The 21,349-nt window shown below is 46.7% G+C and overlaps 1 gene segment (V, D, J or C); it reads right to left on the bottom strand.

Annotated features, from left to right (window-relative positions):
• Positions 1 to 316: 316 nt before the first annotated feature.
• On the bottom strand, positions 317 to 19,706 carry LOC119959440. The segment is given in 5 exon segments: positions 317 to 767; positions 2,751 to 3,059; positions 3,690 to 4,001; positions 4,201 to 4,497; positions 19,661 to 19,706. Coding segments are annotated over 5 exon segments (1,329 nt in total).
• Between the last annotated feature and the right edge of the window lie 1,643 nt (positions 19,707 to 21,349).

The following is a 21,349-nucleotide window of genomic DNA, read 5'->3' as shown; positions in this document are numbered from 1 at the left end:
AGGTGACATTAATTTTAAAGGGGTGGACAATGAGAAAAGCAGGAACACCGAGATCTAAATGTGATGTGTTTGTTTGTCTGAAATGGGGAATGATCCGATTCCTCCTCAGCGGGAGGAAAGTCAATGAAGTTATTTTGCTGAATCCTGGAATGAATGAGATTTACTCTGTCTCTAACCCAGGGTGTATCTGAGCTGAGAGCACTGATTGTATCAGACTTGGGGCCGAGACCTGTAGAAATCCGGGTCTCATTGAACAGATCTAATATCAGCAAAGTGGAAGCTCCATTAATTAGGCGGCTGTACATTTAAATCACAATTGGAGGAAAAAAATCTTTATTATTTTTTATTTTAGTTCAAAATATAACCAATAGATTCTCATTGACATGAATTAACGGTGTCCATCAGAGCGAGGGAAATGTTCACAAAACTGGGTTTACCGCTGGATTTATCAACCGTTCTGTTGATGATCTTCAAGGGGATGGCTTCATGTCCCACCACACAGGAGTAAGAAGCGCCGCTGGCCCACTCCTCCGCTGCAATGGATAACAGGCTGTACATGAAGAAGGAGCTATTGCCGTTCTCCGCCATCACCTCGGTGTTCTTGTAGTTCCCGGGATTCACCGGCTTGTCATTGACGGTCCACTTGACGAAGATCTCTCGGGGGGAGAAACCTCTCACTAAGCAGCTGAGGGAGACGAATCTCTGAGCGGAGACGTCTTCAGCCGAGGGCAGGAGGACAGAGACGGACGGTTCCCGCGGATTGGGATCTGCAGAAAATGTACAATAAATGTCAATAAAATGGGGAATTCCGGAGACAATGGAACCGCCGGTTAGATGTGGGAGAAATGTGTTTTGTGTTGGATTTTAAAGGTTTCCATTTTCCACTTTAGGATCTGTCCGGGTTCCCAGCTAGGAGCAGAGGTGGACACAACCTTTTCCCTGAGAATTTACGGATATTGGATTCGAAATTTTCAGAAAGTGTACAGCAGGGAAACAGGCCATTCGGCCCAACTGTTCTGTGCTGGTGTCTAAACTCCACACCAGGCTCCTCCCACCTTACTCCCAGAGGATTGGGAAACTGCCAATGTAACACCCTTATTCAAAAGGGAGGGAGACAAAAACAGATAACTACAGTATAGGCCAGTGACCTTAACATTTGTCAGTGGGAAACGGTTTGAGTCCATTATAACGGATCCAATAGCTGAGCATTTAGAAATACACAATATAATCAAACAGAGTCAGCCCGGCTTCGTGAAGGTGAAATCATGCCTGACAAATGTATTGCCCTTATTTGAGGTGATAAGGAGAAAGCTAGAAAAAGGGGGGCAGTAGATGTAATATACATAAATTTCAAAACTGTGTTTAATAAATGAATGTACTATTCCCACGGCTGCAGATGACAAAAATATAAAGGCAAGTGGTGAGGTTACAGAAAATCTAGAGAGGGACAGAGACAGCTTAAGTTACTGAGTAAAAACTTGGCAGATGGAACATAATATTGAGAAATGTGAGGTGAGACACTTTGGTAGGAGGAGGAACATAACGGAATATTATTTAGCTGGAGAAAGACTGTAGGAATCTGAGGTAACGGGGGAATTGGGGGTCCTCGCGCAGAAACCACAAAACGCAAGTTCTGCAGGTAATATGGAGACAAATTGAATGTTGACATTTATTTCAAAGGGAATAGAATATAAACATGTGGAAGTCGAGCTAAAACTATACAAGGCATTAGTTAGTCTACACCTGATATACTTTGAACAGTTTTGGTGCCCTTATCTAAGGAAGACAGATTGGTTTTGAAGGCAGTCCAGAGATGGATCACGAGGTTGGTCCCGAGTATGGAGGGATTTTCTTATGGGGAGAGGTTAAGTAGGATGGGCCTGGACTGATTGGAGTTTAGAAGAATGAAGGCGGCGTAATTGAGACATGAAAGATTCTCAGGGAGCTTCGGACTGTAGTCGCTGTGAGATTGTTTTCCCTTGTGGGAGCATCTCGGACCAGAGTGCAGGATCACATAGTCAATGTTCGCCCATTTAAGACAGAGATGAGAAGGAATTTCCTCTCTCAGAGCGTCGGGGAGCTGTAGAATTATTTAACCCAGGGGGCTGTAGATTCTGGGTTGTTCAGTATGTTCAAGGTTGAGAGAGACATATTTTAAACCAATGAGAGATATGGGATTGGATTTTGTTTATTGTCACGTGTACCGAGGTACAGTGAAAAGTATTTTTCTGCAAGCAGCTCAACAGATCATTCAGTACATGAAAAGAAAGGGAAATAAAATAAAATACATAACAGGGCAACATAAGGTACACAATGTAACTACTTAACACCGGCATCGGGTGAAGCATACAGAGGTGTAGTGTTAATGAGGTCAGTCCGGAAGAGGGTCGTTTAGGTGTCTGGTAACAGCGGGAGAAGGCGGGAAAGAGGAGTTGAAGATCATCACATCAGATCAGTTATGATCTCATTGAAGGCTGGATCAGTGTTGTTGGGCTGAATGGCCTACCTCTGCTCCTACGTCTTGTGGCCATTGGTCTAGCTCCGTCTAAACCCCATATCACTGCTTTTAATTCATTGTTCCTTCATCGACGTAGCAATTTCCCCCTTAAGATCAACAGGCCCAAATTTTTTAGTCGTGGAATTACCAATCAGAATGGACCATAAATACACTGAATACTAAATACTGACCGCTGCACTGACACTAGAAATAGACACAATGACTCACTTATTGCTTCAGTCTCACCGCTCACCTATTTTTTTGTGGATTGAAATTCTTAAAGGAGTTGGCAGGTCCTGATGGCTCGCCACACAGTCAAACACAGCCCCACTCAGCCAGGCTTGTGTCGAGATGTTTAATTTGCTGACCACGCTCTCAGTATCTGCCCCAGGCTGGTCGGCAATCTCTGATTTCAGCGGCTTCTTCGCTTCACTCCAGGACACGTTGACTCCATAAGGACCATTCGAAATGACGCAGGTTAAGGTGACAGTCGCCTCCAGTAAGACCTGTTCTATTGGTGGTGGCAGTATTGTTACTGAGGCGGTAATGCAATCGGAAGGATCTGTGAATGAAAACATGAAAATCAACACAAGTTTCATCTTCAGAATCAGGACAGAAGGATTCAGCCTTCACTCACTCAATGGGAATAAATCAACTTCGAAACTTCTAATGATCACCATTAATCTTCTGTACACGATGGAAAACCAGTTTGGTCATCTTAAACGATTCTCATTGTGAAATACAGTCAGCAACAATGGCATTCTAATGAACGAGTATTGCAGCATTCCCAATACAAATATTCCAATCCTGATCTCGGAAACCTAATACGGAAGGCTGATTTATAAATAGGTTGAATTAACTTTCCAACAATTTTCCTTGGAGCTGTTATCAATAAAGGGGTTCAGACACCCACTGCCTCTCAAATATAATCAGCTGTCTCAGGATAAGGCTGATATCAAATCCACCTCACTCACTAAATGACTTCAAATTAGAGGGAAACATTTATTTCTCTGCTGATCAAATCCTGAATGGTGAGCAATCCTAATGCAGCTCTTACATCAGAATGAAACACAAACTACATGGCAATAAATTAGAATTATTCTGTGCTTTGTCCTGATTTTAATAAATTCCTGATTTGGATTAACATCAGAGTGCAGGATGATTTATTGTTTCCCCTGTTTGTGTCTCTTACCAGACGCGGTGATGTTGTGACTTTGGGTGACCTCTTGATGAGTGACCTGGCAGGTATAGACCGCTTTGCTGAACCATTCCCCAGCGGAGACTGTCAGCCGACTGCTCGCCGAGAAGTTCCCGTTCACTTCACAGGCGGGAGAGGTGACAATTCCTGAAGCCATGGGTTGTCCATTCTTCAGCCATTTCACCGTGATTGAATTTCGAAGGAAATCGTTGATTGAACAGACGATGGTTGCAAATTTCTTGCTTGAGATTTCTTCACTGGAACTCACGGTGAGGAGAACATTTGGATGGATGTCAGGTGGAAGACCTTCAAGAAACACAAGTTAGACATGTCATGAAGAAGATGTTGTGACGAATAAAATGTTTAATTATATTTTAACAGTTTCTCTGTGATCACTATTTCTCGTAGGAATCAGAACTGTGCAGAGAACCATCAATGTGTTATGACCAAAGATTTAAATAAAGTAATCAAAGCGTCTGTTTCTCACAGTTTCTACAACACTTACATGTCATTCCAATGCTCTTGTCTGAGCCGCTGTGTCGAACCTCACAGCTGATTTCGCTGCATCCCCCCTCTGACTCTGTGGTGGTTAACTGGCTGCTCAGGGTGTAGGTTCCCTTCTTGTTTCTCACTGACGGGTATTCCTTAACTCCAGTGCTGATCAGCTGCCCATCTTTCTTCCAGGTAAGGCTGGTGATTTCTGGGGAGTAGTCCATCGCCAAACAGCCGTAGGTGACGGAGCCGTCGGTGTTGTGTTGCTGACAGGAGACCAGGCTGTAGAGAGTGGGCGGAGACGGTGTCGCTGGGAGAGAATGGCCAATTGAACAAGTTAGACTCTGGGATTTGTCATTAAGATATCATACAACTTAGAATTTGGATAAAGTTACAAATTTATCATAAACCGTTCGCATTAAAACTGCATCCATACTTGAGCTTCTGTTACTTCTAACTTTTGAGAATCACCATTTGTTTATTCCCTCTTTAGAAACTCACATCTCTTTCTCCATTTCTAGCACCTTGCAGAAATTAGCATTATGGTGTCATCTGAAAATGTACCATTCATTCCTTTAAATGAGCAGAGCGGAGTGTTTCCCCATTATTTATGACACCAATGTTTTTTCCACCAACAGCACTTTGTGATAAAGAAGTTGTCTCTTCATTTCGGTCATTGCTGTTTGGAAATTGCCTGTGTTCAAACTGACTGATGTCCCCCCTCTCTCCACCTCACTACCCCCACTCCCCAAAACAAGGAGTCGTGACTTTGCTTCAGAAAAATCATCCAGGTATTTACAGAATGACTATAAAATTCTACGTTTGAAGCACATGTGCAAGTAACTCCAGAATTCTCCAATTACAGGACCCTGGACATTAAAAGCGGGATGCGGCCATTCGGTCCCTCAGGTCTCCTGCACCATTCAATATGATTATGGCGGAGCAGATTGTGGGATGGACTCCGCATTCCATGTATCCGCGTTAACCAGCTTCCTGTCCTTTTCCCAGCTCTCTGCGCTTTTCCCAGCTCTCTGATCTTTCCTCCACTTCTGTAATTTGCCCAGCTGCATCTTTCCAGGTTGTTTGCTCTTTGCCTCAGCTTCTGGAACTTTCCACTTGCTCTTTGTGCTTTTCCCCAGAACATGGCACTTTGCCCCCTGATTATTGGCTTTGGCCCAGCAATTACCACTTTTCCCCGTGTTCCTGCAGATTCTCTCCCCTGTCTGCGCTCAGCTCTCAGCCCATCTCACCTGCTCACTACTCAGCTCTCGTATTTCCCAGGCTCCCTACACTTTACCCAGCTTTATACCATTTCCCAGGCTCTGTGTGTTCCCGCACCCTCCCCCCCCCCCCCCTCCCCCGCCAGCTCGCTACCCATTCCGAGGCTCCCTGTGCTTTTCCCCAGCTCTCTGCCTTTTCTCAGGCTCCCTGTGCTTTTCCCCAGCTCTCTGCCTTTTCCCAGGCTCCCTGTACTTTAACCCAGCTTTATACCATTTCCCAGGCTCCATGTGTCCCCCCCCCCCCCGCCACCCCAGCTCGCTGCCATATCCGAGGCTCCCTGTGCTTTTCCCCAGCTCTCTGCCTTTTCCCAGTCTCCCTGCACTTTTCCCCAGCTCCATCTTTTCCCAGGCTCCCTGCGCTTCCCCCCCAGCTCTCTACCTTTTCCCAGGCTCCCTGTGCTTTTCCCCATCTCTCTACCTTTTCCCAGTCTCCCTGCGCTTTTCCCCAGCTCCTTCTCTTCCCAGGCTCCCTGCACTTTTCCCCAGCTCTATCTTTTCCCAGTCTCCCTGCGCTTTTCCCCAGCTCCTTCTTTTCCCAGGCTCCCTGCACTTTTCCCCAGCTCTATACCTTTTCCCAGTCTCTCTGCGCTTTTCCCCAGCTCTATCTTTTCCCAGGCTCCCTGTGCTTTGCCCGATCGCCATATCGTCTCCCAGGCTTCCTGTGATTTCCCCCAGCTCTCTACCTTTTCCCAGGCATCCTGTGCTTTTTCCCAGCTCTCTACCTTTTCCCAGGCATCCTGTGCTTTTTCCCAGCTCTCTACCTTTTCCCAGTCTCCCTGTGCTTTTCCCCAGCTCTCAGCCTTTTCCCAGTCTCCCTGCGCTTTTCCCCAGCTCTCAGCCTTTCCCAGTCTCCCTCCGCTTTTCCCCAGCTCTCAGCCTTTTCCCAGGCTCCCTGTGCTTTCCCCCAGCTCTCAGCCTTTTCCCAGGCTCCCTGTGCTTTTCCCCAGCTCTCAGCCTTTTCCCAGGCTCCCTGTGCTTTCCCCAGCTCTCTACCTTTTCCCAGGCTCCCTGCGCTTTCCCCAATTCTCTGCCCTTTCCCAGACTCCCTGTGCTGTTCCCCAACTCTCTGCCTTTTCCCAGCCTCCCTGTGCTTTTCCCCAGCTCCATCCTTTCCCAGGCTCCCTGCGCTTTCCCCCCCAGCTCTCTACCTTTTCCCAGGCTCCCTGCACTTTTCCCCAGCTCTCTGCATTTTCCCAGTCTCCCTGCGCTTTTCCCCAGCTCCTTCTTTTCCCAGGCTCCCTGCACTTTTCCCCAGCTCTATACCTTTTCCCAGTCTCCCTGCGCTTTTCCCCAGCTCTATTGTTTCCCAGTCTCCCTGCGCTTTTCCCCAGCTCCTTCTTTTCCCAGGCTCCCTGCGCTTTTCCCCAGCTCTATACCTTTTCCCAGTCTCCCTGCGCTTTTCCCCAGCTCTATCTTTTCCCAGGCTCCCTGTGCTTTCCCCCAGCTCCATATCGTCTCCCAGGCTTCCTGTGATTTTCGCCAGCTCTCTACCTTTTCCCAGGCATCCTGTGCTTTTCCCCAGCTCTATACCTTTTCCCAGTCTCCCTGCGCTTTTCCCCAGCTCTATCTTTTCCCAGTCTCCCTGTTCTTTTCCCCAGCTCCATCTTTTCCCAGGCTCCCTGCGCTTTCCCCCCAGCTCTCTACATTTTCCCAGGCTCCCTGTGCTTTTCCCCGTCTCTCTACCTTTTCCCAGGCTCCCTGCACTTTTCCCCAGCTCTCTGCATTTTCCCAGTCTCCCTGTGCTTTTCCCCAGCTCTATCTTTTCCCAGTCTCCCTGCGCTTTTCCCCAGCTCTATCTTTTCCCAGGCATCCTGTGCTTTTCCCCAGCTCTCTACCTTTTCCCAGGCATCCTGTGCTTTTTCCCAGCTCCCTACCTTTTCCCAGGCATCCTGCGCTTTTTCCCAGCTGCCTACGTTTTCCCAGTCTCCCTGCTCTTTTCCCCAGCTCTCAGCCTTTTCCCAGTCTCCTTGTGCTTTTCCCCAGCTCTCAGCCTTTTCCCAGTCTCCCAGTGCTTTTCCCCAGCTCTCAGCCTTTCCCAGTCCCCCAACGCTTTTCCCCAGCTCTCAGCCTTTCCCAGTCTCCCTGTGCTTTTCCCCAGCTCTCAGCCTTTTCCCAGGCTCCCTGCGCTTTTCCCCAGCTCTCAGCCTTTTCCCAGGCTCCCTGCGCTTTTCCCCAGCTCTCAGCCTTTTCCCAGGCTCCCTGCGCTTTTCCCCAGCTCTCAGCCTTTTCCCAGGCTCCCTGAGCTTTCCCCAGCTCTCAGCCTTTTCCCAGGCTCCCTGAGCTTTCGCCTAGCTTCCTGCATTGTCCGGACTCCTTTTGCTTTCCTCCAGCTCTCAAACGTTTCCCAGGCTCCCTGTCCTATTCCCCCAACTCTCTGCCCTTTCCCAGACTCCCTGCGCTTTCCCCCAACTCTCTGCCTTTTCCCAAACTCCCCGCACTTTTACCCAGCTTTCTACCTTTTCACAGGCTCCCTGCACTTTCCCACAGCTCTATACATTTTCCCAGGCTCCTGTGCTCTTCCCCAGCTCTCTGCCTGTTCCCAGGCTCCCTGTGCTTTTCCCCGCTCTCTGCCCTTTCCCAGACTCCCTGCGCTTTTCCCCAGCTCACTGCCTTTTCCCAGACTCCCCGCACTTTTCCCCAGCTCTCTACCTTTTCCAGGCTTCCTGTGCTTTCCCCCAGCACTCTACCTTTTCCCAGGCTCCCTGCGCTTTTCCCCAGCTCTCTACCTTTTCCCAGGCTCCCCGCACGTTTCACCAGCTTTCTACTCTTTCCCAGGCTCCCCGCACGTTTTCCCAGCTTTCTACCTTTTCCCAGGCTGATGCGCTTTCCCCCAAACCTCTACCTTTTCCCAGGCTCCCTGTACTTTCTCCAGATCGCTGCCTTTTCCCAGTCTCCCTGTGCTTTTCCCCAACTCTCTACCTTTTCCCAGCTTCCCTGTGCTTTTTCCCGGCTCTCTGCCTTTTCCCAGGCTCCCTGTCCTTTCCCCAGCTCTCTATATTTTCCCAGGCTCCCTGTGCTTTTCCCCAGCTCTCTACCTTTTCCCAGCTTCCCTATGCTTTCCCCGGCTCTCTGCCTTTTCCCAGGCTCCCTGTGCTTTCCCCCGGCTCTCTGCCTTTTCCCAGGCTCCCTGTCCTTTCCCCAACTCTCTATATTTTCTCAGGCTCCCCGCAGGTTTCCACAGCTCTCTGCCTTTTCTGAGGCTTCCCGCACATTTCCCCATCTCTCTACCTTTTCCAGGGCTCTCTGCTCTATTCCATGACTCTTTGACATGTTCCTCTCCCTCGATATTTTCCCACGTCCTCTTTACAATTCTCCCCGCCCCCGACCCTGACGCTTCCCTCCAGCTCTCTTCTCTTTCTCCTGGGTCCTACTGCCGCCTTGCCAGGCCACCACGTTCGTGCACACTGCCTCTCACTCCTCGCTCCAATTCTCTCTTCCTCTCTCATTGCAGACTAACTCCTCCCATTTAGTGAGCAAGGGGACAAGTGAATGAGGGTGAGATAGCAGGGGTGTGAATTAGGGCGGGAGTGAGAAGAGGGTGGCTGGGTGTGTCAGTGTGTGTGCATGAACAATGGTGGGCGCGTATGAGTGTGGAGCATGAGGATGGGCGTGCGATTGTAAATGAGTGAGGATGGATGGGTGAGTGAGGGAGGATGCATGGGCGACGGTGATGGTTGAAAATAAATGAGCAGATTAAGAAGTCTTACAACACCAGGTTAAAGTCCAACAGATTTGTTTCAAACACGAGCTTTTGGAGCACTGCTCCTTCCTCAGGTGAATGAAAAGATATGTTCCAGAAACATACATATAGAGTTTTGTCTGTATATATATTTCTGGAACCTACCTCTTCACTCACCTGAGGAAGGAGCAGTGCTGCGAAAGCTAGTGTTTCAAACAAACCTGTTGGACTTTAACCTGGAGTTGTCAGATTTCTTACTGTGCTCACCCAATCCAACGCCAGCATCTCCACAGCATGTAAATAAATGAGTGGGCGGTTTGGTGTTGAGTGAGATTTTGGGTGATCTGAGGTTTCTGAATGTGGCTGCGTGAGTAATGGTGGGTGTGTGAGGGAGGATGGATGAATGATGGAGAGTGAGTGACAGTGGGTGAGCGAGGATGTGTGAATGAGGCCTACTGAGTGAGTGAAGGTGGGTGAATGAAGGTGAGGCTCAGTGAGGGCTTGTAAATGAAGTTGAGTGAATGAGGGTGGATGAGTGAGGGTGAATGAGTGTGGGTGAGTGAATCACATTGGGTGAGCGAATGAGTGTGGGTGAGTGAGGGTGCGTGAGTTATGAAAAGTGAACGAAGCTGGGCGTGTGAGACTGGTTGAGTGAGGGGAGTGAATTAAGTTGTGTGGAGTGAGTGAATAAGTGAGTGTGAGTGAGTGACGGTGGCTGAGTGAAGGGACTGAGTGATTTCCATTAGTAAGGGTGGTTGAGTGAGTGTGAGTCATTGAACGTGGGTGAGTGGGTTTGAGTGGGGTGGTTGGCTGTGGGTGAGTGAGTGTGAGTCAGTGTGAGTGAGGGTTGGTGAGTGAGGGTGAGTGGGAGTGAGTGAATGTAGTTGCGTGAATGAGTGTGAGAGAGGGGATGAGGGTTGGCGAGTGAGGATGAGTGAGTGTGACTGAGTGTGAGTAGTGTGGGTGAGTGAGTGTGTGTGAGTGTGCGTCGGTGAGTGAGGATGAGTGAGTGAGTGGGGTGGTTGAGTGTGGGTGAATGAGGGTGAGTGAGTGAGGGTGAGGGTGGGTGAGTGAGTGAGAGTGAATGAGGATGGGTGAGGGTTGGTGAGTGAGGGTGAGTTGGAGTGATTGAATGAAGGTGGGTGAGGGTTGGTGAGTGAAGGTGAGCGAGTGAGAGTGGGGTGGTTGAGTGTGGGTGAATGAGTGTGAGAGAGTGAGTGTGGGTGAGAGTGGGCGAGTGAGTGACAGTGAATGAGGGTGGGTGATTGTTGGTGAGCGAGGGTGAGTGGGTGTGAGTGAGTAAGTGTGAGTGGGCTGGTTGAATGTGTGTAAGTGTGAGTGAGTGTGAGTGAGGGTGGGTGAGTGTGAGTGAGTGAGGCTGGGTGAGGGTTGGTGACTGAGGGTGGGTGAGTGAGTGTGAGTGAGTGATGGTGGGTGAGGGTTGGTGAGTGAGGGTGAGTGAGTTTGAGTGGGGTGATTGAGTGTGGGTGTGTGAGGCTGGGTGAGGGTTGGTTAGTGAGGGTGGGTGAGTGAGGCTGGGTGAGGGTTGGTTAGTGAGGGTGGGTGAATGAGGCTGGGTGAGGGTTGGTGAGTGACGCTGGGTGAGGGTTGGTTAGTGAGGGTGGGTGAGTTCGGCTGGGTGAGGGTGGGTGAGTGACGCTGGGTGAGGGTTGGTTAGTGAGGGTGGGTGAGTGAGGCTGGGTGAGACGTGTTTAGTGAGGGTGGGTGAGTGAGGCTGGGTGAGTGTTGGTTAGTGAGGGTGGGTGAGTGAGGCTGGGTGAGGGTTGGTTAGTGAGGGTGGGTGAGTGAGGCTGGGTGAGGGTTGGTTAGTGAGGGTGGGTGAGTGAGGTTGGGTGAGGGTTGGTTAGTGAGGGTGGGTGAGTGAGGCTGGGTGAGGGTTGGTTAGTGAGGGTGGGTGAGGGTTGGTGAGTGACGCTGGGTGAGGGTTGGTTAGTGAGGGTGGGTGAGTGAGGCTGGGTGAGGGTTGGTTAGTGAGGGTGGGTGAGTGAGGCTGGGTGTGTTGGTTAGTGAGGGTGGGTGAGTGAGGCTGGGTGAGGGTTGGTGAGTGAGGGTAGATGAGTGAGGCTGGGTGAGGGTTGGTTAGTGAGGGTGGGTGAGTGAGGTTGGGTGAGGGTTGGTTAGTGAGGGTGGGTGAGTGAGGCTGGGTGAGGGTTGGTTAGTGAGGGTGGGTGAGGGTTGGTGAGTGACGCTGGGTGAGGGTTGGTTAGTGAGGGTGGGTGAGTGAGGCTGGGTGAGGGTTGGTTAGTGAGGGTGGGTGAGCGAGGCTGGGTGAGGGTTGGTTAGTGAGGGTGGGTGAGTGAGGCTGGGTGAGGGTTGGTTAGTGAGGGTGGTTGAGTGAGGCTGGGTGAGGGTTGGTTAGTGAGGGTGGGTGAGTGAGGCTGGGTGAGGGTTGGTTAGTGAGGGTGGTTGAGTGAGGCTGGCTGAGGGTTGGTTAGTGAGGGTGGGTGAGTGAGGCTGGGTGAGGGTTGGTTAGTGAGGGTAGGTGAGTGAGGCTGGGTGAGGGTTGGTTAGTGAGGGTGGGTGAGTGAGGCTGGGTGAGGGTGGGTGAGTGAGGGTGGGTGAGTGAGTCAGGGTGAGGGTTGGTTAGTGAGGGTGGATGAGTGAGGCTGGATGAGGGTTGGTTAGTGAGGGTGGGTGAGTGAGTGTGGGTGAGGGTTGGTTAGTGAGGGTGGGTGAGTGAGGCTGGGTGAGGGTTGGTGAGTGAGGGTGGGTGAGGGTTGCTTAGTGAGGGTGGGTGAGTGAGGGTGGGTGAGGGTTGGTGAGTGAGGGTGTGGAAGTGAATGTGGATGACAAGGTGGGTGAGGGAGGGTGAGTTAGTTCGGATGGATTACTGTGAGTGAGTGAGGGTAAGGGAATGAGGGTTGGTGATTGACGATGTGCATAGTTGAGTGTGGGTGTGTGAATGAATGTGGGTTAGTGGGTATGGATGCATGAGGGTGACGATTGAGGGAGGGATTGTGACTTAGTGCCGGTAAATGAGTATGGGTTAATCAGTCAGTGTGTATGAGTGACTGTGAGTGAGTGTGAACAGGGGTGAGTGAGTGTGAGTGATGGTGAGTGAGTGTGAGTGACAGTGAGTGAGTGTGAGTGAGTGAGAGTGACGGTGAGTGAGCATGAGTGAGTGTGAGTGACAGTGAGTGAGTGTGAGTGAGTGTGGGTGAGTGTGAGTGACGGTGGGTGAGTGTGAGTGACGGTGGGTGAGTGTGAGTGAGTGTGCGTGAGTGTGAGTGACGGTGGGTGAGTGTGAGTGAGTGTGCGTGAGTGTGAGTGACGGTGAGTGAGTGTGGGTGAGGGTGAATGAGTGATCATTCAGGTACTCCGGGCCAAGCCTGGCGATGTTTCTCTGGATGACATTCCGCTCAGGCTCAGCTTTCTCTTGTCTGTTGTCCACAGCCGAGCTGGGGGCTCCTCCATTCGGCTGCACCACCCCCACCTCCTCCTCTTCCTCTCCATCCATCCTGTCCTGATTCTACACATTGATCAGCTTTCAGTAACACCGGCTGTGTACAGTCAGACAGCAATGTAGATCACTGGGCAGCTGCTTTAATACTGTCAGTAACACCGGCTGTGTAAAGTCAGACAGCAGTGTAGATCACTGGGCAGCAGCTTTAATACATTCAGTAACACCGGCTGTGTACAGTCAGACAGCAGTGTAGATCACTGGGCAGCTGCTTTAATACTGTCAGTAACACCGGCTGTGTACAGTCAGACAGCAGTGTAGATCACTGGGCAGCAGCTTTAATTCATTCAGTAACACCGGCTGTGTACAGTCAGACAGCAGTGTAGATCACTGGACAGCTGCTTTAATGTCGGTGTAATTTCATTCTGTACAAAACAATTCGGAACTGGAACAATGAACCTTCCTCCAACTTAATAGATTTTCATGTTGAAAATGTCAATTTCAGGCTGTAAAATTATTGTCATATTGTGTCAGAGAGTGTGTTTTCTTCATTCTTGTGATGCAGATGTCTCTGCCTGGGCCAGCATTTATTTCCCACCTCTCATTGCCCTTGAGAAGATGGCGGTGAGCTTCGTTCTTCAACCACTGCAGTCCATGTGGTGTTTGGGAGGCAGCTCCAGAATTTTGAATCATCGACAGTGAAGAAACAATGTGATATTTTGAGGTCACGATGGTGAGAGGCTTGATGGAGAAATTCCAGTTGGTGATGTTCCCATGTGTCTGCTCTCCGTGTACAGATGGTAGCTGTTGTGAGATTTGAAGGTGCTGTCCAAGCAGCCATGACCAGCTCCTTCAGAGCATGTTGTAGGTGTTACACACTGCTGCCAGTGTTCCTCAGCGGTGGAGGGAGGGAGTGGTTGTCGATGGTGTGCCAATTAAGCGGGCTACTTTTGTGTCATTGGAGCTGCATTCATCCAGACAAGTGGAGAGTATTCCATCACACTCCTGAATGTGCCTTGCAGATGGTGATATAGAGATGTCGGCGTTGGACTGGGGTGAGCACAGTAAGAAGTCTCACTCAGGTGACTCACCTGATGAAGGAGTTGCGCTCCGAAAGCTAGGAATTCCAAACAAACCTGTTGGACTTTAACCTGGTGTTGCAGATGGTGGACAGGCTTTGGGGCATCAGGAGGTGTTTTTGTTGCAGAATTCCGAGTCTCTGACTTGTTGTCACAGACACGCAGTATATATGGCGAGTCCAGTTCAGTTTCTGGTCAATGGTCAGCAGGAGATTCAGCGATGGTAATTCCATTGAATGGCATTAGGGTGATCGTTCGATCTTCGCTTGTTTGAGATGTCCATTGCGTGCACTTGTCTGGTGTGAATGTTCCTTTCCCCTTGTCAGCCCAAGCCTGGATATAGTCCAGATCTTGCTGCATTTAGCAATGGACTGCTTCAGTAACTGCGGAGTCGTGAATGGTGCTGCACATCGTTCAATGATCAGCCAAAATCCCCACTTCTGACTTTTGGAAGGTCATTGCTGAAGCAGCTAAAGATGGCGGGGCCGACACTGAGGAACCCCTGCAGTGATGTCCTGGAACTGAGATGATTGACCTCCAAAAACCGAAACCATCTTCCTTTCCGCTGGGTATGACTCAAACCAGCGGGGAATTTCCCCCCGATTCCCATTGACTCCAGTTTTGTTTGGGCTCCTTGATGCAACACTGGTTCAAATGTTGCCTTGATGTCACGAACAGTCACTCTCAGCTGTCCGTGTGTTCTTTATGTGTGTCCCTGTGTGCGAGTTCTTAGGTGTTCATTGTGTATGTGTGTGTGAGCGTGTGTCCGTTCCCGTGTGTGTGTGTATCCCTCTGTATCCCTGTGTACGTGTTCCTCGGTGTTCATGTTTGTCTGTGAGCGTGTGTGTCTGTTCCTGTTTGTGTGCTGCTGTGTGTGTGTTTTCTTGATTGTGTGTATGTTGCTGTGTTGCGCCTCTGAGTGTAAGTGTTTGTGAACATATGTGTGTGTTCCTGTGTGTGTGTGAGAGAGAGACAGGGTATGTGTATGTATGTGAGATAGGTGTTAGAGGGAGAATAAAATAATGTGCAAGGGAGAGTTTTTGTGTGAATGCGTGTGAGGGGATGTGTGTGTGTGAGATTTTCTGTGTGAGTGAGAGAGGCAATATGTGTGAGAGTGTGTGGAAATGGGAGATTGTGTGCATGAGTTCGATATAGTGTGTGTATGATTGTGTGTGTGTGAGAGATTAGAGAGCATGTGGGTGTGTACCTAAGACAGAGAGAGAGAGAGACCATGTGTGTCAGAGAGAGGCAGAATGTGGGGATGCGTTTGTGTGTTTCTGAAAACGTGTGATAGAGTTTGCCACAGAACATGTCTGTGTTTGAGTGAAAGAAAATGTGTTTACGAGATATGTATGTACCAGTGTTTGTGTGTGTGAGAGAGAGAGATAAGTGATTGTGTGAGTATGTGTGTGTGTGTATGAGAGTGTGCATGTGCGAAAGAGAGAGATTGTGTGAGAGAGACACGGGACACAGTGTGCATGAGAGAGAGAGCAGGTGGGAGAATGTATGTGTGTGACAGGGTGCATGTGTGTGTCTGTGGAAGTGTGTGAGAGAAAGGGAGAGTGATAGTATGTTTGAGATTGTGTGCGTGAAAGAAGGAATGATTCTGTTTGAAGAGCGATTATGGATGTGAGACTGTATGAGAGAGAGAGAGAGAGATCTGTGTGTCTGAGATAGTGTGCCTGTGATAGAGAGGGAGTGTGTGAGAGAAAGAATGTGCGTATGAGAGTGTGTGTGTGTCAGAGAGAGAGGGAATACGAGAGAGTAAGATACTGCATGCCTGAAAGAGAGAGATAGATTGTCAGAGAGAGAGAATGAGACAGTGTCCACGAGCGAGAGGGCATGTGCCAGGGTGCACGTGTGAGAGTGCGTGAGAGTGAGAGGATAATAATATGTTGGCGAGTTTGTGTGCGTCTGAGATATTGTGTATGTATCAGAGGGAATGCGTGTGAGAGAGAGCCTGAAAGAAAACATGCGGTGTTTGAAGAGCTATTATGCATGTATGTGAGGGAGAGGGTCTGTGTGTTTGAGAGTGGGTGAGAGAGAGAGAGGGGCAAGGTGTATCAGAGAGATTTGGTGAAAGAGAGTGCGTGTGCGATAGAGCGTGTGCGAGTGAGAGCGTGTGAGCGAATGTGTGTGTGAGAGAGGCAGATCGTCACAGTGTGTCTGAGAGTGAGATTGCGAGAGTCATTGTGTGCGAGGCACAGTGTGTATGTTTGAAAGAAGTATTGTGATTATGTGTGTGAGAGAATGAGTTTGTGTGAGGATGAGAGAATGTGTGTGAGAGAGCGAGAGTGTGCATATGTTTCTGTCGATGTATGAGTGCACCAAAACCTGCAAGTTCCCTTCCAAGACACTCACCATCCTGATTTAGGAATACACCGCCATTCCTTCACTGTCGCCGAGTCAAAATTCTGGAACTCCCACCCTGACAATATCGCGGATATCCCTCCGCAACATGGACTGCAATTATTAAAGGATGTTTCACATCTAAACTTTCCGGGGGGACACTTCGGCATATATAATAAAATCTGGCCTTGCCAGCGCCTCCAAAATCCTAGGATAGGATTAAAAATAAAATGCAAAGGGATTTCTCCGCTGCACTGACCCATTAAATAGATCAAGAATTACAATAGCACGGAATGTAACCCAGTAAATCTCTCTCTGCGTTGCCTAATCGAAAATTCCCAAGACCAATATATCACTGCTTAAAAATCAACCAAATCTCCTTCTCCAGCCTGTCTGGCGTTGCTGAATTCTTTCTGTCACAATCTGGATGAGGAATCACCTTTCTGAGTCGCCTTGTCAAACGTCAAGTAAAATTTTCACATTTCTCACAGACACAAGTTTTATTGAAGGACTTGAACAAATTGCACTCCCTGAAATACTTGAAAATGAAGCAGAAGATTTATAACCAATCAGGAAGATTCCTGGTCCCAGCACAGTGACCGCACGCACAGAAACTGATCAGACACACATGACAACAATCGAGTTCCAGCAGATAGATCTGTTCAATCTGTCAACTTTCATGAAACTGTTTGATTCTAATTGATCAGTGGTCAACTTCCGACAACAATAATTCAGTAATTTATTTGAAATTAAACTGACATTAATTTCAATCTCATATTCGACTTTTAACTATTTTTCCCTGTCTGTCTCAAATCTCGATAATTGGGCAAAAAGTAGCTTTGCTGAAAATGAGCAGATTAAATATTACAGATTCAGGGCAGATTAATGATGTAACAGAGACTCAGTGACAGGGCAATAATTAAACAAACCAGAAAATATTCACATTACCCACTGATATGATCTAAAATCACAATTAAATGTAATCAGCAAAAGAATCAGAGCAAAAGAATGTAATCAGCAAAAGAGTTTACCTGTACACAGCAGTGTAAAGAAATGTATTGTTTCCTAAATTCATTTCAGATATTATTAAAGTTCTCTAAAACATTTGAGATATTGCCAGGATACAACTCAATTGTAGGAGGTCATTTATGTTGAATTAATTCTCACTGATATTGTATTGTAAGTTATTGTTACTTGTCAGCTAATTCTTTATTCGATTATCTGTACTATAATAATAAATAAAATATAAATGGCTTTCAATAATCCCTAACTTGTTTTACCCAGAGCTTTATGAAATAATTGGGGTTTAATTAAAACAACCTGACAATCAAACAATGTTGAGCAATAAACTCCAAATTACTAGATGGAAACATCTTAACATTTAATTGACTCTATTCACATTTTAATTTTTTTTTACTCCAATTGCCCTATTCGACCTACAAATGTGCAAAATATGCGCCTTTCTGAACGCATTGATAAATCATAAACTCCATCTATTCTCAGAAAGTAATGAATATAACGAGACCAGCTCAGTAATGTTTATTCAAATCATTTGTAAAACTGACACATTATGAGCAAGTAGCGTTGACAATTTGATGTTGAATTTAGCATTTAATAAAATTTAAGCCTAAAGCTAAGATATAATCATTCTTTCTTTCCTATCATCTGTTCTTCCTATAATTCTATCGTGTGTAGAGCACAGCTATGGGAGACAGGATGTCATTATAAAATGCAAAGGTACTGTTAACCTTTTGTAAATAAATAAATCGGTTTGACATTCAAGCTTTTACTTTTCAATCTCTTGCCATAGGCAATCTGAACTTTCCTACAATACAAATAAAATCATGGGAACAATTCCTTGATTGGCAGCGACTTCCACATCTCAGAAACCTGTTTAAGATTAGATTAATGATAATTACCTCGCTATCCAACTACGCATTACAGTGAAGGGATAATATGGTTGCAGCGGCACAGAAATAATTGAATAACTGGAATTACAAAGTATTTCCAGCCTAGAAACCTGTCCGGTCATGTTAACCTTGTGCAGAACACAGCAGTGATTAATGATGAATTATATTAACATATAATAACCTTAGGTTAATATAGAGTTGTATCACCGCATTGCAATTATTTGAATTATATAAATGTTACTATGTTCTGCATGGGCGTTTCAGTCATTATTTCGTTTAATCTGGAATCTTCAGTTAAAATTACAAAATGCATCAACATATCTTTATTATATTATTTTCTTAAATCTGGCTGTTTTCTCCGGACAATCGCCCTTCAAGCATTTTCAAACGCCTAGGCAGTTTGCATTCAGCCAGAAAACGTAACCGCTCAGTGTCACCGAGTTTAAACAATGCAGAAACGCTGAACCGTTTGACAGATCTGACAGATCTGAATCATTTAAAGTCATGGAGATACACAATCTCCCCAACAGAACAAAGCACTAAATCACATCAATGAAGGACTGAAACCCGTTTATGGAGAAGCAATTCAAATCTACATCGAACAGGATCAAACTTAAGCAAGAAAATATCAATATCCAGCAAACCAGCTGATCACCAAATGAATGAATTATTAAACTAAACAGAAATGTGGAATAACAGCAATAGCATTGTGAGGTGCTCGAATATTAACAACAAATAAATATTGAAACTTAACCATTTTTTTCATACTGAGTCATTTTTCAAACACATTTAAATGCTTTTAATGTTTGCAGTTCATGGTAAAATCTGCAACCATCAGATGCCACCGAGATTAAACTTTGCACAAACGGCAAACTGATTACAGCAACAACTTGTGCTCGGAAAGGATTTGTGGTAAAACGTGGCTTAGTTTAATCTGCAATTTTCACTTTTTTTCACGATACACTAACAGCCTCCCTGTTCTCTGCCGACAATCCTGCGACAAGCAGTTTCAAACAAGCAGACTCTGCATTCAATCACAAACCGTGCAACCGCTCAGTTTCACCGAGTTGAAACAATACAGACACACCAAACCGTTTCACAAACCTTCCTACACAAAGTCACCCAAAAACATTCCTCAGCAGAAAAACACCAAATCACATCACTGAAGGAATGAAACATCATAGAGAAGCAGCTCAATTCTACAAACACTTCCAAAAGAATCGAATGTAACATTGCAAGAAAATCTCAATTTAGAATGCACCAAACCCTCATGTCATCAAATGAATGAACAGGTAAACTAAACAGAAAACTTGAATAATATCATCAGCACTTTCAGTAAGCAGAACATGTTCAATAAGATAATACAGAAACTTTAGCACATTTTTAAAATATTGGGTTCGATCTCATACACTTGTGCGGAAGACGGTACAAACTGCAGACATTAGAAAGAACCGAGATTAAACATCGTAAAAGCAGACGTTTCGTATTTAAAGTAACCCAGCCACACAGTATCCTCAGCAAATAAACACCAAATCACAGCAAACAGGGACTGAATCCCTCAGCAGCATCTTTCTGTCAAGAAACCGCGGGATTCTATATCCCCCTTTCAGCAGAATCAAATGAAACATTGCAACAACATCGCAATACATGATCCACCAAAACACATTTCAGTGAACAAATGGATTTTGAAAATGCAGAAAAATATAAAACAAATACTCAAGTAAAACAGTTGGTAAATGACGGAATGGTTCTTACCTGCAGTCACCGTCACCATGGTGCCTTGTCCCCAGTAGTCGAAGTAGTCACAGTGTTATATTCCCTGGGCAGCTCCGTTCAATAACCGCACCTGCACAAAATAGACAGAAATCCACCATTATTTTAAATATTCACAAACCAATGGCAAAGAAAATTCACGATTAATTTCCAGGAAATTATATTAATATTTGTGCATACCGTTCTCTCTTCATAAATGACCGAATGTTTTACATTTCACAGACATGGAAATGTTATTGAAAACACCAACTGTGACTAAATAACGACCACCAATATTCCAAATTAATTCTTATTATTTTGTCAGTGCTGGAAATAAATAATGCTTCACTGTGAATAAAGTTGGATTGTAAAAGCGAGCACTGAGCCAGCTTCAGTTAATTAGTGCTGAGGGGCTTTTTGTATTGATAGTAACTGCTGTGCCCCAGTTATCACAGTGAGACACAGCGTGTCAAATACTGCGGCAGACTGTTAACTATAAAATACAGATATTTAATTTCACTGCTCTCCCAAAAGCTAACTCTGTCTCTTCCAAGAACGAATAGGCGAGTTATTTCAGATTGTCCTGGTCATTAAAGAGGATCGGAACACTTTTAAACCCTCTGTGCAGATTTAGCGAGTCGGTCGACAGTGATAAAGTGGAAGATTTTTATACCTTTTTGCAAACTAATATTACTTGCAAACTTTGTTTTATTTAAAATTCATTTACGTTGACAATCCTGTTGTGGCGCTGATCACCAATTTGAACAAGCTCTTTCACTGAGGTTTTTGTATGAGGATGTCGCTGTGCACAGCACTGTGACCCACTGTAGTCACAGTGACAGACACCCGCACAAAAACTGCACTCACTCTCTGTACAGTCTTACCGCTCAATATTCACTTCAAATACACGTTTACTTCGGATCTAATTTACAATTTGACAGCAGTTTATCAAACCCAATGTACATACACTTTCTCCAAGAATCAGAAATAATAAAACCAGGATTATAGCCAAGTCTCTAATTGCTGAAACTGTGAACAGTAAATATAAACAGACAAAAGCTCATCCTGTTAGATCGATTGGTTTGTTCGCTTTTACAGTTTAATTTTCTCTGTGTGAGTTATGTAAGAAGCAGCGTGTGCAATGACTCTGATCACTGACATTAATATTACATTTGAATCAAGTGCTGACCTTCAGGTTAAGCTGTAAGTTGCTGAATTCTCTCTCGAGCTGTTCTTGTGCGGGTCCAGCCCTGGTTCCTCTCGCTGTGCCCATCTTGCACAGTAATAGATGGCGGTGTCTTCGGTCTTCAGGCTCCTCATGGCCAAAGAGAAGATGTTGTTCGAAGTGTCTTTGGACGCAGTGAATCGATCTTTAATTGCTGGGGCGTAGTTGTTGCTGGATGAAGTATGGTACCAAAGCAGCCACTCCAGCCCCTGTCCGGGAACCTGGCGGATCCAGGCCATGTAGGAGCTGCCAAGATTGAAGCCGCTGGTTTTACAGGTCAGTGTCAGGGAGCCTCCGGGACGCCCGGTCTCTGCCTCCGGCTGAGTCAACACAACATCCGACTGGACACCTGTAAAAATATATCAAAAAGCCCGAGGATTAATGCTGGTGAAATGATTGGTGACTCTGGAACATTCCAGAGAGAGACTAACACTGAGACAGTAACAGTGAGAGACTTGGACAATAAA

This window comes from Scyliorhinus canicula, unplaced genomic scaffold (assembly GCF_902713615.1).
Source record: "Scyliorhinus canicula unplaced genomic scaffold, sScyCan1.1, whole genome shotgun sequence".
Classification (NCBI taxonomy): Eukaryota; Metazoa; Chordata; class Chondrichthyes; order Carcharhiniformes; family Scyliorhinidae; genus Scyliorhinus; species Scyliorhinus canicula.
The sequence above is the reverse complement of the archived record's forward strand: the minus strand, read 5'-3'. Positions and strand labels throughout refer to the sequence as shown.